Here is a 27,073-nt window from a genome sequence, read left to right on the forward strand (position 1 = left end):
TGATTGGTTGCCCAAAACTATTGATGGTGATCTCAAATGCAAAGAGGTCACCACAAGTTTTGGATTTGATTCTGCTTGCAAGGTACTCATGATGCAAAAGGTATTCAAAACCACTTTTTTTTTTTTGTGTTTCCTAGACCGAACATGATGGCTAAATCTTCTTTCTGGTTTATAATTTGTAGCTGGTGGTGCATGAGTTTGGGTGATATTTTTGAATGTTTGCATTTGCGTACAAATGAAGCCCAGTTTGTCATTTCTCATCTTCTTTTATCTGATGTGTATTGATTTGTATACTGACAACTGCCAGAATAAATGTTTTAAAAAAAAGCTATGAAAAGCTATGTCATAATGGATGGAAAACTGAAAATGATGTATTGATTTGTTTACTCATCTTCTTTTATCTGATGTGTATTGATTTGTATCTAACTATTCATGTTCATTCATTCATTGTGCATCACTACTAGAATAAATGTTTAAAAAAAAAGCTATGCAACATAATTATTTCCAACCTTGAGAATACTACATGATCATTCTATACTGACAAATAACTTGAATGCTTTGAGAAAATACAAGAAATGGATACTCGTGGTATTATGTCATAATGGATGGAAAACTGCATACCTTAATGGTTGCAACAAGGCCCAACCTGAAACACAATAAAGCTGCATTAGTCCTTTCTAAATGTAGTAAACTCATAGCTTTATTAAAAATTATAAATCTCTCTGCTTATCATAACTAAGCAGCCCCAAAAGAAATTAATTTTATCAGTACAAGAACAGCATAAAATGAACTAAAATATGAAAACCCCATAGAAAGATCCATGACCATCTTGTGGCAAGGCCGATAACAGAAAATTTTCAAACACTCTATGGAAGGAGTAGAAATTAAGTTTATTAACTACTTAAATCCCAATTAGAGTAGTGGCCCAAAATGAATAAAAAATTTGAAATTCCAAAGCAACAAGATAAATCGACCTATTTGAGCTCGGACTTAGGATATGCCATTCCACCAACAAAGTTGCTTGCCAGGATATTGAAGAAAGAAAGCAAAAGCTAAAAGAAAATGCAACTCAAAACATTTTGTTCATGTGCAAGTTTTTTCCAGACTTGAAGAACCATTTTACAAAATTCAGCTCAACCACATAGCTGCGCATCTACAGTATGGTTATAGGTTTCAATTCGATATTCTACCCCCAAAAGATATTCCCAGATGACTTTTCATCTACCCGACTTCTTAGCTCAACTCTAAGTTTCTAAATTATGATTAGTCAATCCCGTAAACAAGATAAGATCACTTATCCAAAGATTTTAATCGACTTCTTTTCCAATAAATTAACAAACGCTGCCCTGAATGACTAAAATTTTGCAATGGCATATCAACTCTTAAGTTTCTATCAAAGGTCCTCTGCTTTCGTCAAACTAAGATCTCCAACTTAACACTGTGGAGCTAATAATTAGTTATCTGTCCTCAGAGGGCACTTCCATCAAGCCAAACCAACTATTGGTTGAAGAAAATATAGTGGATTATGTATTTGAGATATTACGATTTTCAGGTGAGCAATCGTAGTCCTGAAAATTCTGAACAAGCATAATCTGTCAGGGATAAAGATATCTAGCTATTTTTTTTAGATCGAAAGGACACAGATGTACAACCTATGAAACAAATCCTAATCGTAGTCTTGAAAATTCTTGAACAAGCATAATCTGTCAGAGATAAAGACATCTAGCGATTTTTTTTAGAACTCAAGGACACATATGTACAACCTATAAAATAGTTCCTGTTCAAGTAAGGTCGTAGATATCTAGCTATTTTTGTGTTGGTAAATACATGAAAACTAGTCAAGGTCATAGATATCTAGCTATTTTTGTGCTGTTAAATACATGAAAACTACACATTCTTTTTTCAAAATAGAACATATGCCAGAAACTTCGAATTCTAGGATAATGAAATGAGTTGCACATTGCTGAAGGTAAGGATCCCTTAACAAGGGCTTGCGTCTTCAGGCCCTTGATCTTCTTTCAAGAGCTGAATTGCCCTTCAATCAAAGGCTTGCGGTCGGATTTGCAACACTAATTCTAGTGTTGGGTCATGTTGCTGAAGTTCCTTTCCATCCAATTCACAGCCAAACACTTGGTCTCATTTTGAAATGCATTTCTCAGTGTCCTGGAGTAGTGGTTGTATCTCGTATTGAAGAACTAGTTCTTATTTTGACGAGTATGCTCCGTAAGAATGTGACTGGGGAGATGGGCATACATCCAGACACATTTGCAACAACCCGTGCAATCCTGGTCACGATGATGAAGTCTCCATCTCATAGGGTGCCACATCTAGCAACATCAATTCAAGAAGTATTAGAACATGTAGTTTTATTTTCGTCTTAGTACATTCGAAACACAACCAGGTCAACTTTTACATTCTTTATACCTTCTCAAGGAGTTCTATATATATAGTCAAGTCAATACTGTCATGGACAACTCTATCACCAAAGAAATGAAAAATTGTGCTCTTGATGTATGTACAACACACTACCTTGGCTTTTAGCAACTATCAATGTAACTGAAGAGGAACTTGTTTTGGGGGTATTTGAAACTTTTCATTCGATTTTGCTCCAAAATCCTGACATCAGGACCATAGATTTTGCAAACACACTTCTATCTGCTTGTTGTTTGAGTTTCTCTTTTAGATGTCTAGGCTCATTTCTATATGAAAAGATGAAATGGAGAGTGTATCTAATGCTCAGTTCTCCGGTGGATGTCATCTTTGGAAATGATTTCACTGGCATTAGAGAACTTGTATCATTTTTTCCATCTGATCCAGTTGATTTACTGTTTCTACTTGGACAGGAAAGCTCCAATGACTCAGATCTTTCTTCTTGTTAGTCTGCTGTTTTGTTGTTACTATATGTAAGTTCATTACATGATGATAGGTAACACACTTTTGTTTCTTCTTTCTTGTATCCTCTTTTTGGTATATATCTGTTGTCTATGTACTCACCACATGAATACCTCTTTGCCAGACTTGTTGATGAGAAGATGGTTTAGCATGTTCCAGTATATTCTTGTCAACAAAAGTGGCTTACTATGTGGATACCATGACCCATTTATGGTCACACAAATGGTGAATATATATGGGTTTTGTAGGTCTGTTGCTGATGCTAGTTGCCACACTTCCTACAGTTCAGAAGTCGAAAGAATATTGTTCTAATTGGTGATTGAAAGTGAGTGGGATATGCATTCTTCAAGGATTCATAGACCATCATTAGTATGGTTGTTTAAGCAAGAGAAAATCAGAAATCCATTATGTTATCAGGTTTTGAAAATATGCCAAATCCATTATGAACTTTTCCTGTTTTACTTAAACGCTCCTGTTTTTTTTTTTTTTTTTTTGTGTGCAAGACTCTGTTATCTATATTCCCCTTCTTTCGATTGTTTTCAAATTAGGAGTAAGAATATGAAGACCCGAGTGATTGGTTGCCCAAAAACTATTGATGGTGATCTCAAATCCAAAGAGGTCCCCACAAGTTTTGGATTTGATTCTGCTTGCAAGGTACTCATTTCTCTTTGTAACTGCTTTAGAATTCATATTTCGTTTGGACTCAACTTTGGTGACTGTTGCAAAGTTGAAGTAGTTTCTTCAAGAATTCAAGGAAAAAATGGAATGTTGCATTCATGAGATGAGACGCTTAATAGGCTCTTCTGATGTTTATGCAGATATATTCAGAAATGATTGGTAATGTGATGGTTGATGCTCGATCTACAGGAAAATATTACCACTGTAAGCATTTTACTTAATGAAATTGAAACTAAAAATAGTTCTGATGTGCTGACATGTTCATAACAACTGAAATATTGACATTACCAGTATTTCAAGTTCAGATATGTCCACTTTTTTTAAAATATATATTTATAAATAAGTAGATAATATCAATAATAAAGCCCATCTTGTTGCCTCATCTGTAAAAAACAGAGCACTTCACGGCTACTCAATTTTATTAACCTAATGTGAAATTGTACTTTTTTATTGTTGTGATGTTGATACCTTTTTTTTCTCACTCAAGTTTCAAGTTTATTATCATATTGCATTAACAGTGTACATATATCCACAGTTGGACGACTTATGGGTCGTGCTGCTTCTCACATCACACTAGAGTGTGCTTTGCAAACTCATCCAAATATTATTATTATTGGAGAAAAGGTAGCTGCTTTATTTAAACTACTTAAGATAGAAACCTTTGTCAAGGAGGACATTTATCTCCACATGCTTTACCAGATAGAAATCTTTGTCAAGAAGGGCATTTACCTCCACATGCAACCCTAGGGTTGTTTATTCCCTTTGAGAACTAGATTTTGTCTCAGTAATAACTAATAATCTCTGCAACAGATACTCTCATGTAAACATGAAAATTGAAATTGTTGAGTCAGTTAATATATCCTGTTTCAGAATTTCATCTTCTTGCATTTTTACATAGAATGGTAAATATCAAACAAAACTTAGGGTAAAGATAAAAATTTGTGATAAACAAAAGATTCATGGAATTAGGTTGAAACTTTTAATATGGTGTAATGGAACTAAGGATTGACATCCCATATCATATTCAATTGCCTAAGTGATATCGGATGCCTTTTTTTGTCAGCTTTGAAAAATTTGTTCTCTACCACCTAGTTGTAGTTGACTCATAGAGATTTATTGGTTTTGAATGTATGCAGGCGACAAAATTTCTAGACAAAAAATAATTTGTTTTGAATGTTGACTCATATATTAATAGAGCTTTAGTTTATAGGGTACATCGAATTTACAATGTGTTTTGCAGGTTGCGGCTAAGAAGCTTACCTTGAAAAACGTTACAGACTACATTATCGATGTAATTAGTAAATGTTTTGAACTTGGTTATTAATTATGGTGTTGTACTTATTCCTGAGGGTTTGATTGACTTCATTCCGGAGGTATTTCTTTTGTTATTGTAACTAATTGTGTTTATTTCTTTTGGTTGTATGCTCACTATCCACTAAACCCAAGATTCTTGGGATCAATATGTCATTCTTGAACTGATATCATATATAGCTCACTTTCTACAGGTGCAACAACTTATTTCGAAACTCAATGAAATTCTTGCCCATGATATTATAGATGAGGATAGGTTATGGAAAAAGAAATATTATAGATGAGGATAGGTTATGGAAAAAGAAACTTACTACTCAATCTCATCACCTTTTTGAATTTTTTCCACAAGCAATCCAAGAACAATTGTTGCTTGAAAGAGATCCACACGGAAATGTCCAGGTAATTGTTTTTTCTTTTTGTTTTATACATGTCTTTCCATGTAACTGAGTTGGAAAAGAGAAGGCAAGAAGGTGCATATAATGGGTGGCCAATTCAAGTGGCAGTCACATTTCTTTCGGTACTTATTCTATTCGTGCTTGAACTTTTGCTGTTTTACTTATACGCTCTTGTTTAATAATTTAGTGATAACACATTATTTAGCACTTGGGTAGTAGGCAAGTCAGTTGAGATCTGAAAAACATGCATGTTGGTAAATGCATTAAGATCTTTTAAATTCATATTTGATAATTAGGGAATACCAAGTATCTAGACTTCCATTACCCACGAACTTTGATTCAACTTATTGCTATGCTTTGGGTTACACTGCTGGAGCTCTCATCCATTCTTGAACTCTTGCAAATGAATTGATAGTTGATCAATATGTTGATTCATTTTCCCCAACGAACGTTGGATTTATTTTATTGTTTTCTTTATATCTGCTACAAGATCTAAATAGTCATTTTGTTGGATTCTTTAATATGTTTTAATCTCATGATGGGTATAGGACTCATCCATTGATTCTCTTGAATCAACCTTTCGTGATCGTGTTTCATAACCAAAAGAGTAATATTGTGTCTTGAACATTTTTCTTGGGCTGTAAAAATCGATTCTTGATGATTCTTGATAATTCTTTAATTCATCTAACTCCCAATCTTTACGTTGATATCTTGAAACATGGGTTTGATTGGATCTTTGGACCTTTTTCGATATTGTTGCCTTCTTATCCCACCCCAAATTGCCTTAGAAACATCATTGGAGTCACTAGAATCACTAGAATTAAATTTCCAATGTGGATAATGATAGGTGCTTTGAGAAAATCGAGCATGGACAAAATTAGTATGTTGGAATTCTTCTTTTGAACCACTTGAGTCAGAATTCCAACTTTGTTTTTGGAAGTAAATTTTATTTTCTTGCCTATACCAACTGCTGATTTTTTTTTTCTTGGACGTCTTCTTTGATCGATAATAGTCAATTCTTGCAAAATCTTGATAAATCTTCGGTTTCTTCTTTCTTTCTTGGAATTTCAAGGGTTCCCCCTAATTAGATGTTAGTTGTTCGACAATGAGGACAACTCACAAAGCTTCCTCTTGTGATCGACGTCACTAAGAGTTTCTTGGAGTTCCACTGGCGGCAGTCAATATTGGCCCACGGATGCTCTGGTACCAAATTGATGTCTCCTAAAGGAGATAAAAGGAGAATTCTCTCCAAGAATCAAGATTATGAATATTTTATTAGAATGAATAAAGTGTTTGATACAAGAGGGGAAGGTTCCTATTTGATGAAACAAAGAGAAGAGAAGAACACAACATTTTACGTGGAAAATCCTAGAACAGGGAGAAAAAACCACGATGCAATCACTCTTTTTATTATTATTTTCTATGTTTCATACAGAACAGGGCACAAATATAAATAGAGATGTAGGAAACCCTAATACAGACTAGGGTAAGATGAAACTACTAAAATGCCCTTAGGGTTCAAAAGTGAAGTCCTTTTTTATTTTCAACACTCTCTCTCAAATTGGGGCATAGATGTTAGTAAGACCTAACTTGCTGACACAAAAATCAAAACTCTGTCTGTTAAGTCCTTTTGTCTATGAAGATGTTTGTGACCTGTTGACCGAAAGAGATGTATTGAATGTAGATACTGTCACTGTCCAATCTTTCTTTGATGAAGTGTCTATCGATTTCAACGTGTTTGGTTCTATCATCTTGAACCAGATTATTTGCTATACTTATTGCAGTTTTGTTGTCACAGTAGAGCTTCATCAGATGATCACAATCCCGACACAAGTTTGACAAAACTTTCTTTAACCAGATTTCTTCACATATTCCCAGACTTATAGCCATGTATTCTGCTTCAACACTGCTTCTAACAACCACCATTTGTTTCTTACTTCTCCAAGTGACAAGATTTCCCCACAAAAAGGTACAGTACCCAAATGTGACTTTTTGTCTACAATAGAGCCTGTCCAGTCAGTGTCAGTATAAGTGAGATACCTCGTTTGTCAGTTTTCTTGAACATCTAACCCTTACTGGGAGTAGTTTGTAAATATCTTAGGATGCGTTCAACAACCTTCATATGCTCTTCATAGTGCTTGCATAAACTGGCTTACCACACTGACGACGTAGGATATGTCTGGTCTAGTATGGGATAGGTAAATTAGTTTCCCTACTAAACATTGATATCTTTCTTTATTAACAGGAAAGTTAATAGAGTCGCCAAGCTTGGTATTGACTTCTACGGGGTTATCAACTTTGCATCCAGTTATACTTGTTTCTTTTATCAAGTCAAGTGTGTATTTCTGTTGAGAGACTGAAATTCCCTCTTTTAATCGTGCTACTTTCGTCCCAAGAAAGTACTTGAATCTTCCGAGGTCTTTAATCTCAAACTCCTTAGCCATTTTCTTTTTCAGTCTGTCAATCTCTGTAGTATCATCGGGATAACACAATATCATCCACGTATACAATGAGAACGACACTCTTTCCTGACACTGACCTTTTTGTAAGCAGAGTGTGATCAGAGTGTCCCTGAGTATAACCTTGAGATTTAACGAAGGTAGTAAACCTGTCGAACCACGCTTTTGGAGACTATTTTAATCTGTATAATGACTTTCTTAGCTTACACCCTTCGTGATCAAACTGAGCTTCAAAACCTGGAGGACTCATGTAGACTTCCTCTTTTAACTCACCATTGAGAAATGCATTTTTCACATCTAGATGATGGAAGGGCCAGTCTTTGTTCACAACCATGTCGAACTATTTAATAAGCAACCCCAAGAAAGCTAAACATATTTGGCTTGGAAGATTGGTCGATGATCAAGAAGAAAGGAGAACTTGTTACTAACTTTAAGAAGTCGAACTCTCCACAATCTAATTGATCAAACTAGATTGAAAGTTCTAATACATGCATTTTAAACACAAAAATACAAAGAAAAAACATAAAGCTTGAAAGACAAAAACTCTAATGAAATTTCATTCAATCTCAAGTGTGTTCCAATGACCAAACTACATAGGTATTTATACTAATTGAAAAGACAACTTGAAAGGACATAATTTTTCACTTAATTGACTAGGTTCAACAAAAACTCTTGAACCTTAATAAATGTAAATACATTGAAATAAATTAATACATCAAGCATTAAACACGGGGATGAATATGAATTTTGCAGATTCATTAGGACTTTTGGGTGCCCAAGTGACTCTTGGAGCTTCAAGGGTTGCAACTCTTCGTGATGGGCTGGAAATTTAGCTTGGAAGCAAGCGTTTAATCCCTCTTCAAGTTTTTTAGCTCTTGTCATTGGTCCCTGAGGCATAATGATTGCCTCATGATTGGATTGACTTAGAAAGTTCTTCCAATGATTTTCATAACGAGCTTCAGTTGAGCTGGTTTGAGATTGTTGAGCTTAACTATCATCTTGTAGAACCTCTATATTTCTTACTTGGTCAACTACCTGGAATAGTTGCTTCAACTTGTTTATTCCCAGCCATATCAGCCACAACTTTCTTGGTACAATCATTAGTTTTGCTATTTTCTTCCACAGTACACATATCATTTTTAGCACAAATACCAATATTATCAGAGACGAGTAAGGGGGGGGGGGGGGGGGGGGGGGGGGGGGGGGGGGGGGGGGGGGGGGGGGGGGGGGGGGGGGGGGGGGGGGGGGGGGGGGGGGGGGGGGGGGGGGGGGGGGGGGGGGGGGGGGGGGGGGGCGGGGGGGGGGGGGGGGGGGGGGGGGGGGGGGGGGGGGGGGGGGGGGGGGGGGGGGGGGGTTGGGGGGGGGGGTGGGGGGTGGGGGGGGGGGGGGGGGGGGGGGGGGGGGGGGGGGGGGGGGGGGAGGGGGGGGGGGGGGGGGGGGGGGGGGGGGGGGGGGGGGGGGGGGGGGGGGGGGGGGGGGGGGGGGGGGGGGGGGGGGGGGGGGGGGGGGGGGGGGGGGGGTGGGGGGGGGGGGGGGGGTGGGGGGGGGGGGGGGGGGGGGGGGGGGTGAGCATCATTATCATTCTCAACACAAATATCGAGGTTATTAAAGACAAAAGTATGAGTACCTTGGGCTAATGTTGGGTCGTACTCATAGATCGTTACCGGAGAAACAATAGGTGGCATAATTTCCTTCTTGAGATTCTTCCTATAGTATGTTATCCATGGACCTATTTGGTAGGTAAGACAGTGACAGTGTCGGTAATATTCAAGATAGGATCAGGAAGGGAATCAGAAAAGATCGAAGACGGGGGCCAATTAGTCTCTTCATTAGAGCTCTCCCCCTGAAAATGACTAATAGAAAAGAAGGGTTGATCCTCTTGAAAGGTGACATTTATCGAAATAAAATACTTGTGGGAGGGTGGATGAGAACACTTATACCCACGTTGATGGAGAGGATAGCCAACGAAGACATATTTCTAAGCACGAGGAGTAAATTTTGTCTTTTCACGCAACTGCGCGCATCAATGCATACTCAACCTTTGCATGCAGCGCCTCGCGCGCACACTTGTACAACCCTCGTGCGCAACCTAGCGTACACACCCATGCAACGCCTTGCGTCATTCTGCCTTTGCGCGCATCTGTAGCCTTCCCGGTTGAGTTGCCTGCGTGCTCAACTGTTCCAGCTACATGCTTATTCAACCCAAAAATACAAATTCAACTTCAAGCTGAATTTACTTATTTTTCCAGACATTATTTCGGGAAATTTCCTTCTACAAACTTGTTTAAAATCGTCTTAACTTACTTACCTTAAAATTTGAGCTTCAAATTCTTCACGATATGGTCAGAATTTTTCAATCTTCACACCCTGCTCAGAATCACCTGAGAGCTTGACTTCTTGAGGAAATCTTCTAATGTCAACTCGAATTCTTAAGAATTTCCTTCCAGCAACCTCATAGCTTCATCTACACTCCTCAAGCCTTCAAATGGCTGTGGAATCACCCCTTTAACACTAGAGAATTGTCCAAACCAAGTTCTTGAACTGAGGCTTCCCTTTTAGATTAAGAGATGCATGACCTTAATTACACTTAGGCTGCCACCTATCCCACTAAGTCAACATTAAACCTTCTAATCTCGACAACTGGCCACTACAATCGATGATTAAGCTGAAAAGCTTCCCCTAATCACCAACACATAGCTTACTAACTCTTACCAACGCATGGCTTTACTTGGACGCATACACCTCTTAGCTAGTGCACGTCTCAGCGCCCTTACTCGCACCCGATGCCTAGTCTCAAGATCATCGCATGGGCCTACTTTACACACATCCTTGCCCGACCATTGCACACCAATGCATGCACAAGCCGCATCGCTTAAGGCATTCTCGCCCATGCGCGCGTCCTTGCCCAACTAACCTCAACGTGAGGCTCGACTAGCGCATAGCCCATGCTCAACGCATGGCATCTTCTTCTCGGCCAACACTTAGCCAATGTTCTTCTTCACACCACTAGCTTTCATCTTAACCTAAAGATGCTTAGGCCATCGCACACCTCAGCATGACTGTCAATGCATCATGACCTTCAACACTTGGTCAAAATTTCTCTCCTTAACCAAGCCTTCTTACTCTTTCACTTAGCACCCGAGAGCCCTTAGTAATCAACACTTGAAATCATTTTTCTTTCCTTCCTTAGCATCCTCAAGCTTTCCCTACACCCTAGTATTAACTTACACTTCTTTCACTTAGCACCCGAGAGCCCTTAGTAATCAACACTTGAAATCATTTTTCTTTCCTTCCTTAGCATCCTCAAGCTTTCCCTACAACCTAGTATTAACTTACACTTAATCTTATATAACATACACAAGTAGAGAAAATAAGCTTCGGGGTTGACAAATATTTCTTGCTTTGCTTAATGAGATCCACAACTACTTTCCGTCTTAGGTTGTTAGTCTACATGACTCATTGAGTACTCATAGGCAATCATTTGAATACTCATATATTAAGCAAACAAAATAACTTCCACAAATTCTACTTAGATCATGATATTAATCTTCACCCTTACCCCATTAGAATTAGTTACTTATGACAAGAGATAAAGCCAAAGTGAGGATAGATAAGATGATGAAAGTGAACATGATGATATTAAAATAGTTGTTGAATACACAAATGAACTATCTCTTAAACAAAAGGCTATAACAACTAAGAAGATAGAGAAATAAGGTGAAGGGCAATTGTTAGTAATCTCTTGCTTCTCACAGATGAATGTTGAGGCTGCTTGTGATATAATGGTTGGATGAATGCAGAAAGCCCTTTTAGACTCTTGCTTTTGCGAAGCTTCGATGAAGAATCAAGGTGAAATATGGAGGTGGAATTCCCACTCTGATAAGTCGTAATCGTCTAACGTGGTAGGTGAGAATTTCAGCATTGCTATCATGGTCAATATTCTAAATACTTGCGAGAAGATCCGCTGGTATTGACTCTGAGATCCCGAGGCATGCGACTAATTGTTTGTTCGTCGGGTAGGGGTTTTGCACATGCGATGTAGGTCCTACGATCAGTTTGCAAAATAGACACTTTGGTGCAACATAACTCATGATATGGGGTAGTAGGTGTTTTTGAGATGCTTCACACAAGTTTAATAACATGAATACTTAAGAAGATTGACACATATTCTTCTTATCTATCATCATTATTCCAAGTAAAAGACTATAATAATTTGTATTTCTACAAGTTATCAGGTTGGCCGACACCTTTTGACATTTCACATGGGCAACCATTTGTTTTCCCATCTTTTCACGCAAGTCCACCCCTTCCCCAAGCCTCTTTCTCCATCCACCATAATTTTCCATCTACAAATTTCAGCACATCCAACCTCCTCGTCTCCCACTGACTTTGCCCACCAATGTTTTTGTCAGTTGTCATTTTTCCATCTGCCAGTCTCTTTGCCACCCTAACCAATGAACTACCGGTGTCTTCTCTCTCCATCGTGGTCAACTTATTGGGAAAAACCTTCCACTTCTATTGCATGAACAAGCAGAAAAATAACTAAAAAATTGAAAGAAAATAATAAAATTGGAAACACAATAATTAGCATGAAAAACTCAAACTCAACGGAAAACAACAGCCCATCAAAGAGATTCATTATGCGAAAAATTGTTACATTCTCAGAAGTTACGGTATTAAGCGAATGCGGTCACTGCAAGATTGCGGCTACACGATAACGCATAATAGAGGGATCAACGTAAGGTTGGTGGAATGAACGCATCAACGTACATCTTGGGAAAATAAAAAACTGATGTTGACATTTCACCTATTACGCCATTAGCAGCAGAGATTTAGAAAGGACTAACGCGTCGCGAATGTCAGAATCAGAGCAGGCCATTAATGCTGTCGACGATCAAAGCTCTATATAAAGAAGCCGGTGAGCAGAATGTCAACTTATCTAGAGTTTTTCCCTGCGATCCAGACAAATGCGTGAGAAGAAGGCTTGAGAATTCTTCATCTCCTTCTTCCATTCCGCGAAACGACCAAAGCCTACGATCGGAGCTAGATCTCGGGAGAGTTAGCTCCACCGCCCATCCATGGCACCTGATGCGTTATTTTATGAGGTGGAATTATGGATGAAAATGCGTTGAGCACTTAAGTTTTCTCAGTGGAATTCAAGTGTAAACCCCACTGAGTTTCTTGGTAAGTCCAGGGTCGAACACAGGGACTTGGGAAAAAATATGCGGTGGTAATTTCTCAGAAGAATTTGCGGTAACCAAATAAATCAAGTAGTTATTGGGAATGTTGTTTGTGGTAATAAAAATAAACAAATGCAGCGGAGTTCGAAAAGAGTTATAAAACGGAAGACGCGATAAGTATGCGGTGAATGGGTTGAGAAGAGTTTCGGCTAACACTTCTTAGGATGCGTTCATGCTATGCGATCGTGCAACACACATACAATAGTAAATCATCTCTCGATGCGAATGCTACGACTTTTAATGCTAGAACGCATGCGATATATGCGATAAGACTATAGGACCTACACATAAGCCTCTATTCTTATTTATGCGATGAAAAAATGACACATACGCATATAAGGCGACCACATAATATCATACCTATCTCTAGGATGCATGCGATGCAGGTTGGCAAACAGAATTTATCTCTAGGTTCCTATCTTTTGTTTATGCAGTTCTAATCATTGCACTCTCGAGTCTAGATTCTAACTTAGCTCTTTCAAATCTTAGGTTCTTTCTTTAGACTCTCTCTCTCGAGTAGCTCTGAAGGGATGTCGAGCACAACATAAAGAAAATGGAGAACCTAAAGAGAGAGTCTAAAGGGATCAATATGTCATTCTTGAACTGATATCATTTATAACCCGCTTTCTACAGGTGCAACAGCTTATTTCGGAACTCCATGAAATTCTTGCCCATGATATTATAGATGAGGATAGGTTATGGAAAAAAAAAATATTATAGATGAGGATAGGTTATGGGAAATGAAACTTACTACTCGTGCTTGAACTTTTGCTGTTTTACTTTAACGCTCCATTCCAAGTAATTGTTTTTTCTTTTTGTTTTATACACGTCTTTCCATGAAATTGAGTTGGAAAAGAGAAGGCAACAAGGTGCATATAATGGGCGGCCAATTCAAGGGGCAGTCACATTTCTTTGGGTACTTATTCTATTCGTGCTTGAACTTTTGCTGTTTTACTTAAACGCTCCTGTTTAATAATTTAGTGATTAACACATATTATATTTAGCACTTGGGTAGTAGGCAAATCAGTTGAGATCTCAAAAACATGCATGTTGGTAAATGCATCAAGATCTTTTAAATTCATATTTGATAATTAGGGGTATCAAGTATCTAGACTTCCATTATGAACTCGTAAAGAAAATGGCCAATCACTAGTTATGCATACTGGGTAGGAAATTTGGCTGCTTCTGTTGAAGATTGGATGGCTGGCGAAACTGCATTGACTTCGTTAATGGATGTGGAGAGGAGACACGGTACGATTTTTTCATGAAAACGTGCATTCCTGTTCTCATGTTTTCTTGAATAACACGTTAATAATTTTTTTTATAGAATATTTTTTATGGAGAATAAGAAGGGAAGTGATAAACAGAGTATCAATTATCCAGCCAAAATGAGAACAAATGGAGATCACTAGAAGAAAAAAAATGAAAGATGAAAAAAACTCTCCAATCTATATTAAAAAGACAACAATTTTCTAGTTGATGAAACTTAAAAGTTTATTTATTTTTTTCTTTTTTAGAGTATCTAAATAACTTAATAGTTACTTATACAATACTATAAAGACTAGTCAAGGTGCATGTAAGATCAGAAAAACAAGGATAAAAGTGGAGTATCTTTTCTCTTAACAATTTTGAAAGGCTTTGGATTGATAGAACATCTTCATGAAGTCTAGTTTAATATTTATCATTTGATGATCTCTTTCTAAAGGTAGAATTCGTTTGGCAAGTAAGTTCAAGCCTGTGATCAAGAAGACAATGGTGGAACTAGATGGTAATATGATCTCTTTCTAGAGTAAATGTCGTTTCCTTTAATCTCCTTCCCAGTCTTATATTATAATTCACGCCGCTGTATTTGTCATGTGAGGAGGTCAGATCAGAATCCTACCATTAATTATGCAAGTTCAAATCTAAAAGAAGAATGGAGCAGGTGATCTAGATATAGGTATCTTACACAACCAAATTGATGAAAATCGAACCTATTTTTCAGAATTTGGATAAGATATTTTAATGAAGTCTCGGGTCAAATTCCATAGTTGGAAGTGAGATACCTAAATTCTTTGTAGTTTCCATTCTTACATGAATTATTAGTAATGTGTTAAGTTCATTGTAATGTCTAATTTTGTTGGTGTGTATTTTTGCTTAGTATTGTCTTGTAAAGGGCCGGCCGGCAAAATCATAGACGAAGCTTTATGGTATTTCTTTTAATTATTGGAAAAGGAGGGCTCCTGGGTATGTTCTCGAAAGGGAAGGTAGAGGTAGTACTTCGAATGGCGAAGAGAGGCGACTCGGCAAAGAAGGAATGAGAAATCGTCAAAGATGACTTCTTTGTTGGCGAAACGAAGGGCTAGTTCTTTCTCTCTCCATCTTATGGTATTTCACTTGATTTCTTTCTTCTTGTCTTTCTTTATCCTTTTCTTCTTTCTCCTTTTTCTTTCTTTTTTTATCTCTGTTTCTCCGTCTATCTTCTCCATCTCTTGCTTAATTTTCTCCATTCATATGATTGTATCTCAATATCTTTTTGTTTTTCTGTTTTCTTCATCTCATTTCCATTGATACTCCTTTCTTCTATTTCTCTCTCTTTTTGTTTGCCCTTTGTTAAAATTTGATACTTCATGTATTATTATTTAGTTTATAGCTAAATGTCATTAAAGCTAAAATATTGAAATATTAGTAAAGTAACTTGGTCATTAGTGTTGCGTGTGTGTATCATTAGTGTGGATGTTAGTTTAAACAATATAAAAAATTGTTACGACTGTTGTATTTGGTTAGTTAATCATGTACTTTTTTGCTAGGCTGAATCACTTCATTTTTGTCCCCAATTCAAGTTACGGAGTAGAAGAACACACTAAAAGGTATGAAAAAGTTGTAGTAGTCTTTTACCTTCAGGCTATTAAATTTGAGTGATTTAGTCACATATTAACTCTAAATCTTGCTTTTTCTATCTTAAAATCTAGCTCTTTAATTTATCCTTGTTTTTAAAAATATTTGAATTAGTCTTTGTCAAATATTATGTCACACTTGAATTAGTCTTTGTAAAATCTAGCTCAAGTGCCTATTTATTTGTTTTGCTATTCTTACGTTCTCACTTCTTGGTGAAAACTAAAAATCCCATAGAAATTTCATTTATTTTCTTGGTTGGTTCTTTGGGAACTATTAATGCCTTCCATGTCTTGCAAAAAACCTCCCATATGTCTTAGGCCTGAATTGGCAAGTTTTGTGTAGCATAGCCGAGTTCTAAACATTTACCTTGGTTGTCCCTTTTCCACTAGAGTCTCCAGGTGTTTTTGGTTGGGATTTATGTTTTAAGCCTTTTCTTTTTGCTAAGGTTGGGTTTTCATCAAATGTTGGTGGAGGTCTTTATCTGTATGCAAATTGATTAATTTCGTGGAGACCAAATGTGTTTTAAAGTAGACTAAATTGTTACATTCGCTTGGAGACCAAATATCTCTATTCATTTTTTCAATGAAAAATTTCGTTTCATTGAAACCCTCTCTCTCTCTCTCTCTCTCTCGTTGTTTTAGCGATAAAAATTTTAGTCTCTTGCTGGCCAAATCCTCACAACAGGGACTCATATGGAGCTTTTGGAGCATCAAAATCCCTTCTGAGAGTGTTATCCATTTTGTCCACAAGCTCTTTCCTCTTATTCTAGTCAAGTCCTTCATCTTCTCGACCTTGTCGAACACTCAATTTTCCACTTCTTTCATTGATTCAATCTTTCATTTCTCTACCTATCTCCCCATTTTCATCTTCATTTCTTTCCTACCAATGTCTCCGCCTTTCATCGCTAATGCCGATGTTTCCCTAGTCATTGCATCTTCTCCGTCGGAGATCGGCCTTGTTTCTACTGTGTATGTCGAAGTCCAAGCCCACTGTATCGATCAACCTCTCCCTTTTCCCTCTATTCCCAAAAACCCCTTCAAAATCCTCGATGGCCCTCCTAGCTCTGCCGCTGGCAATCCAGGTGTTTATTATCCATAGATCATTTACTTTCTCTTCTTGTTTTGGAGTTTTTAGCCTTCATAACGTGTTTTTTTTTTTTGTACTCTGTTTGGTAACTGAGTTGATTGATGTCTCGAAGGAAGAGTAGTGACATGCATTGAGTTTTGTTTGTTCTTTTACTGTTTTGCTTATGATTGTAAATCTTGCTTTTGTTTGGAACTTGAGTTTTACTGAATGCGTTTGAGGCCAGTTGCTACTTCTTAAGGTTTTAGAGTGTTTGAATTGTGTGTTATATGTGCGCGCAGATGATATCACAAAGCTGTTTCCTGATCTTTTCGGCCAACCGTCGGCAATGTTGGTGCCAAGTGATTCCAGTTCGGTGCAGGTGAATAAGAAATTGAAGATCGGAGTTGTCTAGTCTGGTGGCCAAGCACTGGGAGGGCATAATGTGATTTCTGGACTATTTGGTAGGGTCTCATTGTGTCCACATTTATAAATCTAGTCAATGCATTAATTGACTGTTCGTTTCTATTTCCAGTTTAAGCAAGCTGAAGAAACTGCTAAGAAGCTTGATTTGGATGGCCTTGTCAATTGGTGGAGATGATTCCAACACAAATGTCTGTCTCCTCGCTGAAAACTTTATGTATTTTTCAAAACTATGAAATTTGTTTATTGCCTTCCTCCTTTTTGCTCTCTCTTTCTTACTTTCATTGTCATAGATAAGCTATTATATGTTATTTTTATTGCAGAAATATAAGGTTGAGTAATTAATTACTATAGGGTACCATTTTTTGTGTGTGCAAGACTCTGTTATTTATATTCCCCTTCTATCTGTTGTTTTCAAATTAGGAGTAAGAATTTGAACCCGAGTGATTGGTTGCCCAAAACTATTGATGGTGATCTCAAATGCAAAGAGGTCACCACAAGTTTTGGATTTAATTCTGCTTGCAAGGTACTCATTTCTCTTTGTAACTACTTTAGAATTGATATTTCGTTTGGATTGAACTTTGGTGACTCTTTCAAAGTTGAAGTAGTTTCTTCAAGAACTCAAGGAAAAAATGGAATATCGCATTCATGAGATGAGACTCTTAATAGGCTCTGCTGATATTTATGCAGATATATTAAAAAATGATTGGTAATGTGCACAAAGAGGAAATCATAATAAACATCAATCGAGAAAAGGTCCGGATTAAAACAGTCAAGATTCTGGAAGAAGGAGAGAAGAAGAAAATGCCACCGTGGACGTGAAAGGCCCAGCTTGGAATAAGTAGTCCTTGAGCTACTATGTGAAGATCTCATCACGGATGCATTCTTTTCGAATATCCTTTTTCTACATCAATACTTCATGAACTTTCATCACCTTATTATTACCTGTTATCATATATTTGCTTTTACGTCTTTCAAAAAAAAAAGAAAAAAGGGCGAGAAAAATTTTGCTAACTTTCTTTTATTGTTATCATTACCCTCTCAATGTTTTCTTTGCAAACGATCAAGGCACACGATTGCGAAGGCGCTGCATGAAGATACAACTACTTTATTATTATCATTACCCTCTCAATGTTTTCTTTGATGGAATGCAAAGGAAGATTGTCGCAAAGAAGGAGGCATCGACAAACAATGCCGACGACAGCGTAAATTTTGGGGTTGTATTTTTCCTTCACTCTATTCCAAATTCTGCACCATCGCATCGTATTTTAATTTTGAAAGTTTTATCACCGCATCCTGTTTGATTACCGCAATCATTTAACATTGATAAATTTAGTAAGTCGCCGCATGCTTTCTCTTTGCCATTTATGATTTCAATGATGAATCACATGCATCTATTTTTTTTTATATATATACTAGAGTCAACTTATTTTTAGGACAATCACCTCAAGAAATGTTTTTAAAAGTTAGTGGTCGGCTAGCTTTCTTTCAAACTGATCCTTTACCAAACTTCTTAAGAACATCGCATGACTTCTTTCAATCTATTGGCAAGGAGGACATTGTCGCATTTTAAATTTTGGGGTGAGGTATTTATTTTCAACCTTGCTATTTTTCGCTATATGAAGAAAAAAAAGGAAAATTAGAATAACAACTCCACTGCCAACGCAATGGAGAAACACATGTTGATAAGAGTTAAGTTGTGAATGACACATACCTGTAGTTGGATGTCCGCAAGACACACGTGGGGGCAAGCCAAAACGAAAGTAAGTTGCCAGGATCAACGCATAAACAAATGACCGCAATTCCGCTGCTAAGTATGTATGAGTCTAGTTTGAGAAAGAGCGTCTTGCTCGTAATTGGATGTCCGCATGACACATGTGGGGGCAAGCCAAAATGAAGGCGAGGCATGTGTCCATCGCATGGTAGTTGCGCTCGTCAAGCGATTGTGATCACCGAGTCGAAGTTGCGATATTAAGCGAATGCGGTCACTACAAGATTGCGGCTACACGATAACGCATAATAGAAAGATCAGCGCAAGGTTGGTGGAATGAACGCATCAACGTACATCTTGGGAAAATAAAAAACTGATGTTGACATTTCACCTACTACGCCATTAGCAGCAGAGATTTAGAAAGGGCTAACGCGTCGCGAATGTCAGAATCAGAGCAGTCCATTAATGCTGTCGGCAATCCAAGCTCTATATAAAGAAGCCGGTGAGTAGAATGTCAACTTATCTAGAGTTTTTCCCTGCGATCCAGACAAATGCGTGAGAAGAAAGCTTAAGAATTCTTCATCTCCTTCTTCCATTCTGAGAAACGACCAAAGCCTACGATCGGAGCTAGATCTCGGGAGAGTCAGCTCCACCGCCCATCCATGTCACCTGATGCGTTATTTTATGAGGTGGAATTATGGATGAAAATGCGTTGATTAAGTTTTCTCAGTGGAATTCAAGTGTAAACCCCACTGAGTTTCTTGGTAAGTTCAGGGTCGAACACAGGGACTTGGGAAAAAAATATGCGGTGGCAATTTATCAGAAGAATTTGCGGTAACCAAATAAATCAAGTAGTTATTAGGAATGTTGTTTGTGGTAATAAAAATAAACAAATGCAGCGGAGTTCGAAAAGAGTTATAAAACAGAAGACGCGATGAGTATGCGGTGAATGGGTTGAGAAGAGTTTCGGCTAACACTTCTTAGGATGCGTTCATGCTATGCGATCATGCAACACACATACAATTGTAAATCATCTCTCGATGCGAATGCTACGACTTTTAATGCTAGAACGCATGCGATGTATGCGATAAGACTATAGGACCTACACATAAGCCTCTATTCTTATTTATGCGATGAAAAAATGACACATACACATATAAGGCGACCACATAATATCATACCTATCTCTAGGATGCATGCGATGCAGGTTGGCAAACAGAATTTATCTCTAAGTTCCTATCTTTATTTTATGCAGTTATAATCTTGCTCTCTCGAGTCTAGATTCTAACTTAGCTCTTTCAAATCTTAGGTTCTTTCTTTAGACTCTCTCTCTCGAGTAGCTCTAAAGCGATGTCGAGCACAACATAAAGAAAATGGAGAACCTAAAGAGAGAGTCTAAAGAGCTACTCGAGAAAGAGTCTAAAGAGAGAGTCTAAAGGGATCAATATGTCATTCTTGAACTGATATCATTTATAACCCGCTTTCTACAGGTGCAATAGCTTATTTCGGAACTCAATGAAATTCTTGCCCATGATATTATAGATGAGGATAGGCTATGGAAAATGAAACTTACTACTCGTGCTTGAACTTTTGCTGTTTTACTTTAACGCTCCATTCCAAGTAATTGTTTTTTCTTTTTGTTTTATACACGTCTTTCCATGAAATTGAGTTGGAAAAGAGAAGGCAACAAGGTGCATATAATGGGCGGCCAATTCAAGGGGCAGTCACATTTCTTTGGGTACTTATTCTATTCGTGCTTGAACTTTTGCTGTTTTACTTAAACGCTCCTGTTTAATAATTTAGTGATTAACACATATTATATTTAGCACTTGGGTAGTAGGCAAATCAGTTGAGATCTCAAAAACATGCATGTTGGTAAATGCATCAAGATCTTTTAAATTCATATTTGATAATTAGGGGTATCAAGTATCTAGACTTCCATTATGAACTCGTAAAGAAAATGGCCAATCAAGTGATGGGTTAGGCTTACAGCAACTTGACTTTCAAATGTAAACTTACCAATGGTACGAGCGAATGGCCATGAGATGATACGAAAAAAATTGTACTTTGCTGGTTAGTGCTCTGTGTGTTATCTCTGTTTATTTCTTCTTTTGACTTATAGGTACGAAGGGATGTGTGGTTTACCCACGAACTTTGATTCAACTTATTGCTATGCTTTGGGTTACACTGCTGGAGCTCTCCTCCAGAGTGGAAAAACTGGACCAATATCATCGATCTGTCTGTCCCACTTCTTGTACCTCCTGATCATTTTAGTCTCTAACCTTTTAACCTTTCATTCTTTTTCTTGATATCAGTTTCCTCCATAGATTTTTTCCTCATTTCTATTACTTACTAGTTATGCATACCGGGTAGGAAATTTGGCTGCTTCTGTTGAAGATTGGATGGCTGGCGAAACTGCATTGACTTCGTTAATGGACGTGGAGAGGAGACACGGTATGATTTTTTCATGAAAACATGCATTTTTGTTCTCATGTTTTCTTGAATAACACGTTAATAATTTTTTTTATAGAATATTTTTTATGGGGAATAAGAAGGGAAATGACAAACAGAGTATCAATTATTCAGCCAAAATGAGAACAATGGAGTTCACTAGAAGAAAAAAAATGGAAGAAGAAAAAAACTCTCCAATCTATATTAAAAAGACAACAATTTTCTAGTTGATGAAACTTAAAAGTTTATTTTTTTTTTCTTTTTTTGAGTATCCAAATAACTTAATAGTTACTAACACAATACTATAAAGACTAGTCAAGGTGCATGTAAGATCAGAAAAACAAGGATAAAAGTGGAGTATCTTTTCACTTAACAATTTTGAAAGGCTTTGGATTGATAGAACATCTTCATGAAGTCTAGTTTAATATTTATCATTTGATGATCTCTTTCTAAAGGTAGAATTCGTTTGGCATGTAAGTTCAAGCCTGTGATCAAGAAGACAATGGTGGAACTAGATGGTAATATGATCTCTTTCTAGAGTAACTGTCGTTTCCTTTAATCTCCTTCCCAGTCTTATATTATAATTCACGCCGCTCCAGTTGTCATGTGAGGAGGTCAGATCAGAATCCTACCATTGATTATGCAAGTTCAAATCTAAAAGAAGAATGGAGCAGGTGATCTAGATATAGGTATCTTACACAACCAAATTGATGAAAATCGAACCTATTTTTCAGAATTTGGATAAGATATTTTAATTAAGTCTCGGGTCAAATTGCATAGTTGGAACTGAGATATCTAACTTCTTTGTAGTTTCCATTCTTACATGAATTATTAGGAATGTGTTAAGTTCATTGTAATGTCTATTTTGTTGGTGTATATTTTTGCTCAGTATTGTCTTGTAAAGGGCCGGCCGACAAAATCACAGACGAAGCTTTATGGTATTTCTTTTAATTATTGGAAAAGGAGGGCTCCTAGGTATGTTCTCAAAAGGGAAGGTAGAGGTAGTACTTCGAATGGCGAAGAGAGGCGGCTCGGTAAAGAAGGAATGAGAAATCGTCAAAGATGACTTCTTTGTTGGCGAAACGAAGGGCTAGTTCTTTCTCTCTCCATCTTATGGTATTTCACTTGATTTCTTTCTTCTTGTCTTTCTTTATCCTTTTCTTCTTTCTCCTTTTTCTTTATTTTTTTATCTCTGTTTCTCCGTCTATCTTCTCCATCTCTTGCTTAATTTTCTCCATTCATATGATTGTATCTCAATATCTTTTTGTTTTTCTGTTTTCTTCATCTCATTTCCATTGATACTCCTTTCTTCTATTTCTTTCTCTCTTTTTGTTTGCCCTTTGTTAAAATTTGATACTTCATGTATTATTATTTAGTTTATAGCTAAATGTCATTAAAGCTAAAATATTGAAATATTAGTTAAGTAACTTGGTCATTAGTGTTGCGTGTGTGTATCATTAGTGTGGATGTTAGTTTAAACAATATAAAAAATTGTTACGACTGTTGTATTTGGTTAGTTCATCATGTACTTTTTTGCTAGGTTGAATCACTTTATTTTTGTCCCCAATTCAAGTTACGGAGTAGTACACACTAAAAGGTATGAAAAAGTTGTAGTAGTCTTTTACCTTCAGGCTATTAAATTTGAGTGATTTAGTCACATATTAACTCTAAATCTTGCCTAGAATATTTTTCTATCTTAAAATCTAGCTCTTTATTTTATCATTGTTTTAAAAAATATTTGAATTAGTCTTTGTCAAATATTATGTCACACTTGAGTTTATGATTTTTCTGTTCCTTGATTTCTTGAAACTAGCTGATCTTTATTTTTTGACTTATTTTATTTCTCTTTTAATCGGTTCTTTGAGTGATTAGTTGTTTAGGATTGTGATTTATGATTCTATACGGCATGGACAAAGAAAAAGAGATGACATTTTAGTTCGTGGGTATTTTCATCTCCAGAATAGAATCTCAAATTAAAATCCTAAGTTAGTAACTGACAAATCAGAATTGGAATTGATTAAATATGTCAAGTGGGGATAAAAAAAATTCACTTTTAACTTTTTGTATTTTATACTCATGCTCCTTTGCCTTTTTGCATAATCTTTTTTGGTTCTATACAGGCCAACGGATGATTTATAATGAGTGCAAGTCACACAATCTAGGTGGACCTGAATACGATTGGGGTATTAAGGTGATTTTTAAAAAAAAAAATTATTTTGCACTGCCCTTTATATTTAATTAATTGAAATTATTGGTAAAAGTGCAACCTTTTGATGAAGCATAATGTTTTTGTTGCAAAATGTTAGTTGAAAATTATGACCTTTATCTTATAATCCATGACAACTACAACAATGATGTATCTATGTTTATCTGACTTGAATGCATTGACTTTTCAATTTACTTATAGTAATGGGCAGACTGCACTTGAATCAATTACAGACAAAATATATGGAAACACCATTTCTATAAGTACACGACGTAATTTTTGTGATTGGTTCATTTTGTTTTTTTTTTTTTTTTTTGTTCGATTTCTTGTTTACTTTCAAATTAGTCAATTTTCATGTTATATTGCATTCAATATTTTGTACATTTTTATTCTTTTCTTGTTTATATGAAAGTTTTCTTTGAGTCGTTTGGGTCCTCAGTCCTCTTGTGAAGTGCCTATTTATTTGTTTTGCTATTTTTACGTTCTCACTTCTTGGTGGAAACTAAAAATCCCATAGAAAGTTCATTTATTTTCTTGGTTGGTTCTTTGGGAACTATTAATACCTTCCATGTCTTGCAAAAAACCTCCTATATGTCTTAGGCCTGAAGTGGCAAGTTTTGTGGAGCATAGCCGAGTTCTAAACATTTACCTTGGTTGTCCCTTTTCCACTAGAGTCTCTAGGTGTTTTTGGTTGGGATTTGTTTTAAGCCTTTTCTTTTTGCTAAGGTTGGGTTTTCATCAAATGTTGGTGGAGGTCTTTATCTATATGCAAATTGATTAATTTCGTGGAGACCAAATGTGTTTTCTCTCTCGTTGTTTTAGCCACAAAAATTCTAGTCTCTTGCTGGCCAAATCCTCACATCAGGGACTCATATGGAGCTTTTGGAGAACCGAAATCCCTTCTTAGAGTGTTATCCATTTCATCCACAAGCTATTTCCTCTTATTCTAGTCACGTCCTTCATCTTCTTGACCTTGTCGAACACTCAATTTTCGACTTCTTTCATTGATTCAATCTTTCATTTCTCTACCTATCTCCCCATTTTCATCTTCATTTCTCTCCTACCAATGTCTCCGCCTTTCATCGCTAATGCCGATGTTTCCCCCATCATTGCATCTTCTCCGTCGGAGATTGGCCGTGTTTCTATTGTGTATAGCGAAGTCCAAGCCCACCATATCGATCAACCTCTCCCTTTTCCCTCTATTCTCAAAAACCCCTTCAAAATCCTCGATGGCCCTCATAGCTCTGAGTTGATTGATGTCCCAAAGGAAGAGTAGTGACATGCATTGAGTTTTGTTTGTTCTTTTACTGTGTTTTGCTTATGATTGTAAATCTCGCTTTTGTTTGGAACTTGAGTTTTACTGAATGCGTTTGAGGCCAGTTGCTACTTCTTAAGGTTTTAGAGTGTTTGAATTGTGTTATATGTGCGTGCAGATGATATCACAAAGCTGTTTCCTGATCTTTTCGGCCAACAGTCGGCAATGTTGGTGCCAAATGATTCCAGTTCGGTGCAGGTGAATAAGAAATTGAAGATCGGAGTTGTCTAGTTTGGTGGCCAAGCACTGGGAGGGCATAATGTGATTTCTGGACTATTTGGTAGGGTCTTATTGTGTCCACATTTATAAATCAAGAATAAATGTTTGCTTTTTTGTTCAAGTTGTGGCTAATTAGCAGCTTCTATGATTTTGGTGAAGATTTCCTACAGGTTCATGTAAAAGGAAGCACGTTGTATGGTTTCAAGGGTGTCCTACAGGGATCATGAAATGTAAATATGTAGAACTGATTGCAAAATTTATCTACCCATATCGCAATCAGGTTAATTTTCTTGAAGTGATTTCTAGCTTTCAGTTGTTAGAATTATTAGTGTGAATATGTGCAGTCTCGATGCGAAGTGATTGCCATTTGAATGCAATTCTTAATTTAAATGAATTTTTGTTTTATCAGGGTGGTTTTGATATGATATGCAGTGGGAGGGATCAGATTGAAACTCTAGATCAGGTGAAACTCTTTCTTCCCATAATTTTCATTTTGAGACGTCTTAGTTGTATTCAAGGCATTAATTGACAGTTCGGTTTTATTTTCAGTTTAAGCAAGCTGAAGAAACTGCTCAGAAGCTTTGATCTGGATGGCCTGCCAATTGGTGGAGATGATTCCAACACAAATGCCTGTCTCCTCGCTGAAAACTTTAGGTATTTTTCACAACTATGAAATTTGTTTATTGCCTCCCTCCTTTTTACTCTCTCTTTCTCACTCTCATTGTCATAGATAAGCTATTATATGTTATTTTTATTGTAGAAATATAAGGTTGAGTAATTAATTACTCTAGGGTACCATTTTTTTGGTGTGTAAGACTTTGTTATCTATATTCCCCTTCTATCTGTTGTTTTCAAATTAGGAGTAAGAATTTGAACCCCGATGAGCAGAATTTCAACTTATCCTGGGTTTTTCCCTACAATCCAGACAAATGCGTGAGAAGAAAGCTTGAGAGTTCTTCATCTCCTACTTCCATTCCGAGAGACGACCGGAGCTAGATCTCGGGAGAGTAAGCTCCACCGCCCATCCATGGCACCACTGATAGCCTTGAGCACATCCGCTAGAAGTAAGTCATTGCTTCCAGCTGGTCATTTCATTTTCTTCCCTTTTCTTATATTGTATTTTATGACATTTTGTGATTAAGGAATTAATACATGATGTGTTCAATGCATTTCTGTGTTTACTTCAATTTTATCTCCATCTTTGTTTACTTAGCATCCTTAACTTTCATTGCATCACTTAGTGAGATTGCTAGAGTATCGCACACTTAGTCATGTGGATTAGGGATATGAAGCATGTAGAAAACCACCGAGAGATGTGCGTTGCGTGAGTGTGTGAGTAAAACTTATTTGCTTAGTGTGAAGCTATAGCTACACTTGTCTATAGGCGGATGCAATGCTTGTCTATGAGTAAAATCAACAACAACTAACTGTCTGGGAGGGTAAATGGTTGGTTGCATGAAGCAATATAAGCTATTGTTCACTAGAGATAGGAATAATCTTATATCAGCAAAGTCTATGCGGTTACCTTGTCTTATGAATGCTTCACATTTAGGCATACTTGAGAGAGTAATCTAAAATCCAAATCTAAAACTCAAGAGAGTGGATTGGAATGCATAAGCAAGAATGGGGAACTTAGAGATAAGCTCCGTTTGCTATCACACAGCGTATGCACCCTACGGAGAGAATATTGCATGCGTCCAGGAAGTAGGATACGGTGGTATGCGGCCATCACGCTCATGCGACGAGAGCACGTGAGCGGGTTATGGAGGTTTAGGCAGGCATAGGCTTCCTAGCACTATCGCAGATACATCGCATTCGTCCTAGAGTTAGGCTC

General features: G+C 37.1%; 2 protein-coding genes across 45 annotated transcripts in view; both read left to right on the plus strand.

Moving 5' to 3' along the window:
• Positions 1-2,374: 2,374 nt before the first annotated feature.
• On the plus strand, positions 2,375-5,054 carry LOC150031425 (pyrophosphate--fructose 6-phosphate 1-phosphotransferase subunit beta-like). 2 transcript variants are annotated; one of them, XM_090308897.1, is made up of 6 exons: positions 2,384-2,926; positions 3,017-3,309; positions 3,441-3,546; positions 3,711-3,774; positions 4,106-4,194; positions 4,811-5,054. In XM_090308897.1, exons 3-6 carry the CDS (start codon positions 3,451-3,453, stop codon positions 4,892-4,894), a joined length of 333 nt encoding a protein of 110 aa, XP_090165023.1. In that variant the 5' UTR covers positions 2,384-2,926; positions 3,017-3,309; positions 3,441-3,450; the 3' UTR covers positions 4,895-5,054. The 2 variants fall into 2 exon arrangements, 1 of the variants encoding a protein (XP_090165023.1); XR_016525832.1 differs by having other exon boundaries at positions 2,375-2,903; positions 4,106-4,935.
• A 30-nt stretch (positions 5,055-5,084) lies between these two features.
• Positions 5,085-27,073, plus strand: part of LOC150031426 (pyrophosphate--fructose 6-phosphate 1-phosphotransferase subunit beta 1-like) — a 33,157-nt gene continuing 11,168 nt past the window's right edge. For 26 of the 43 annotated variants that reach the window (XR_016525834.1, XR_016525833.1, XM_090308915.1 and 23 more), the window contains exons 1-15: positions 9,309-15,342; positions 15,765-15,824; positions 17,217-17,378; positions 17,450-17,554; positions 17,761-17,863; positions 18,028-21,502; positions 21,955-22,017; positions 22,099-22,188; positions 22,389-22,615; positions 23,620-23,690; positions 25,139-25,300; positions 25,399-25,519; positions 25,649-25,702; positions 25,789-25,893; positions 26,165-26,303. The gene's annotated coding sequence lies outside the window, so the exon portion shown is untranslated. Of the gene's footprint in view, positions 5,399-9,308; positions 15,343-15,764; positions 15,825-17,216; positions 17,379-17,449; positions 17,555-17,760; positions 17,864-18,027; positions 21,503-21,954; positions 22,018-22,098; positions 22,189-22,388; positions 22,616-23,619; positions 23,691-25,138; positions 25,301-25,398; positions 25,520-25,648; positions 25,703-25,788; positions 25,894-26,099; positions 26,304-27,073 lie in introns of those variants that run through there. The other 17 variants (XM_090308916.1, XM_090308930.1, XM_090308910.1 and 14 more) reach the window with 17 other exon arrangements.

This window comes from Benincasa hispida, unplaced genomic scaffold (assembly GCF_027475165.1).
Source record: "Benincasa hispida cultivar pf3 unplaced genomic scaffold, pf3_genome.v1.1 HicScf122, whole genome shotgun sequence".
NCBI classification, from domain to species: Eukaryota; Viridiplantae; Streptophyta; class Magnoliopsida; order Cucurbitales; family Cucurbitaceae; genus Benincasa; species Benincasa hispida.

Coding starts and splice junctions, on each gene's coding strand:
- LOC150031425 (XM_090308897.1), top strand. CDS start 3,451: ATGAAGACCCGAGTGATTGGTTGCCCAAAAACTATTGATGGTGATCTC. Junction 3,775..4,105: donor TACAGGAAAATATTACCACT/GTAAGCATTTTA, acceptor ATATATCCACAG/TTGGACGACTTATGGGTCGT. Junction 4,195..4,810: donor TTATTATTATTGGAGAAAAG/GTAGCTGCTTTA, acceptor TGTGTTTTGCAG/GTTGCGGCTAAGAAGCTTAC.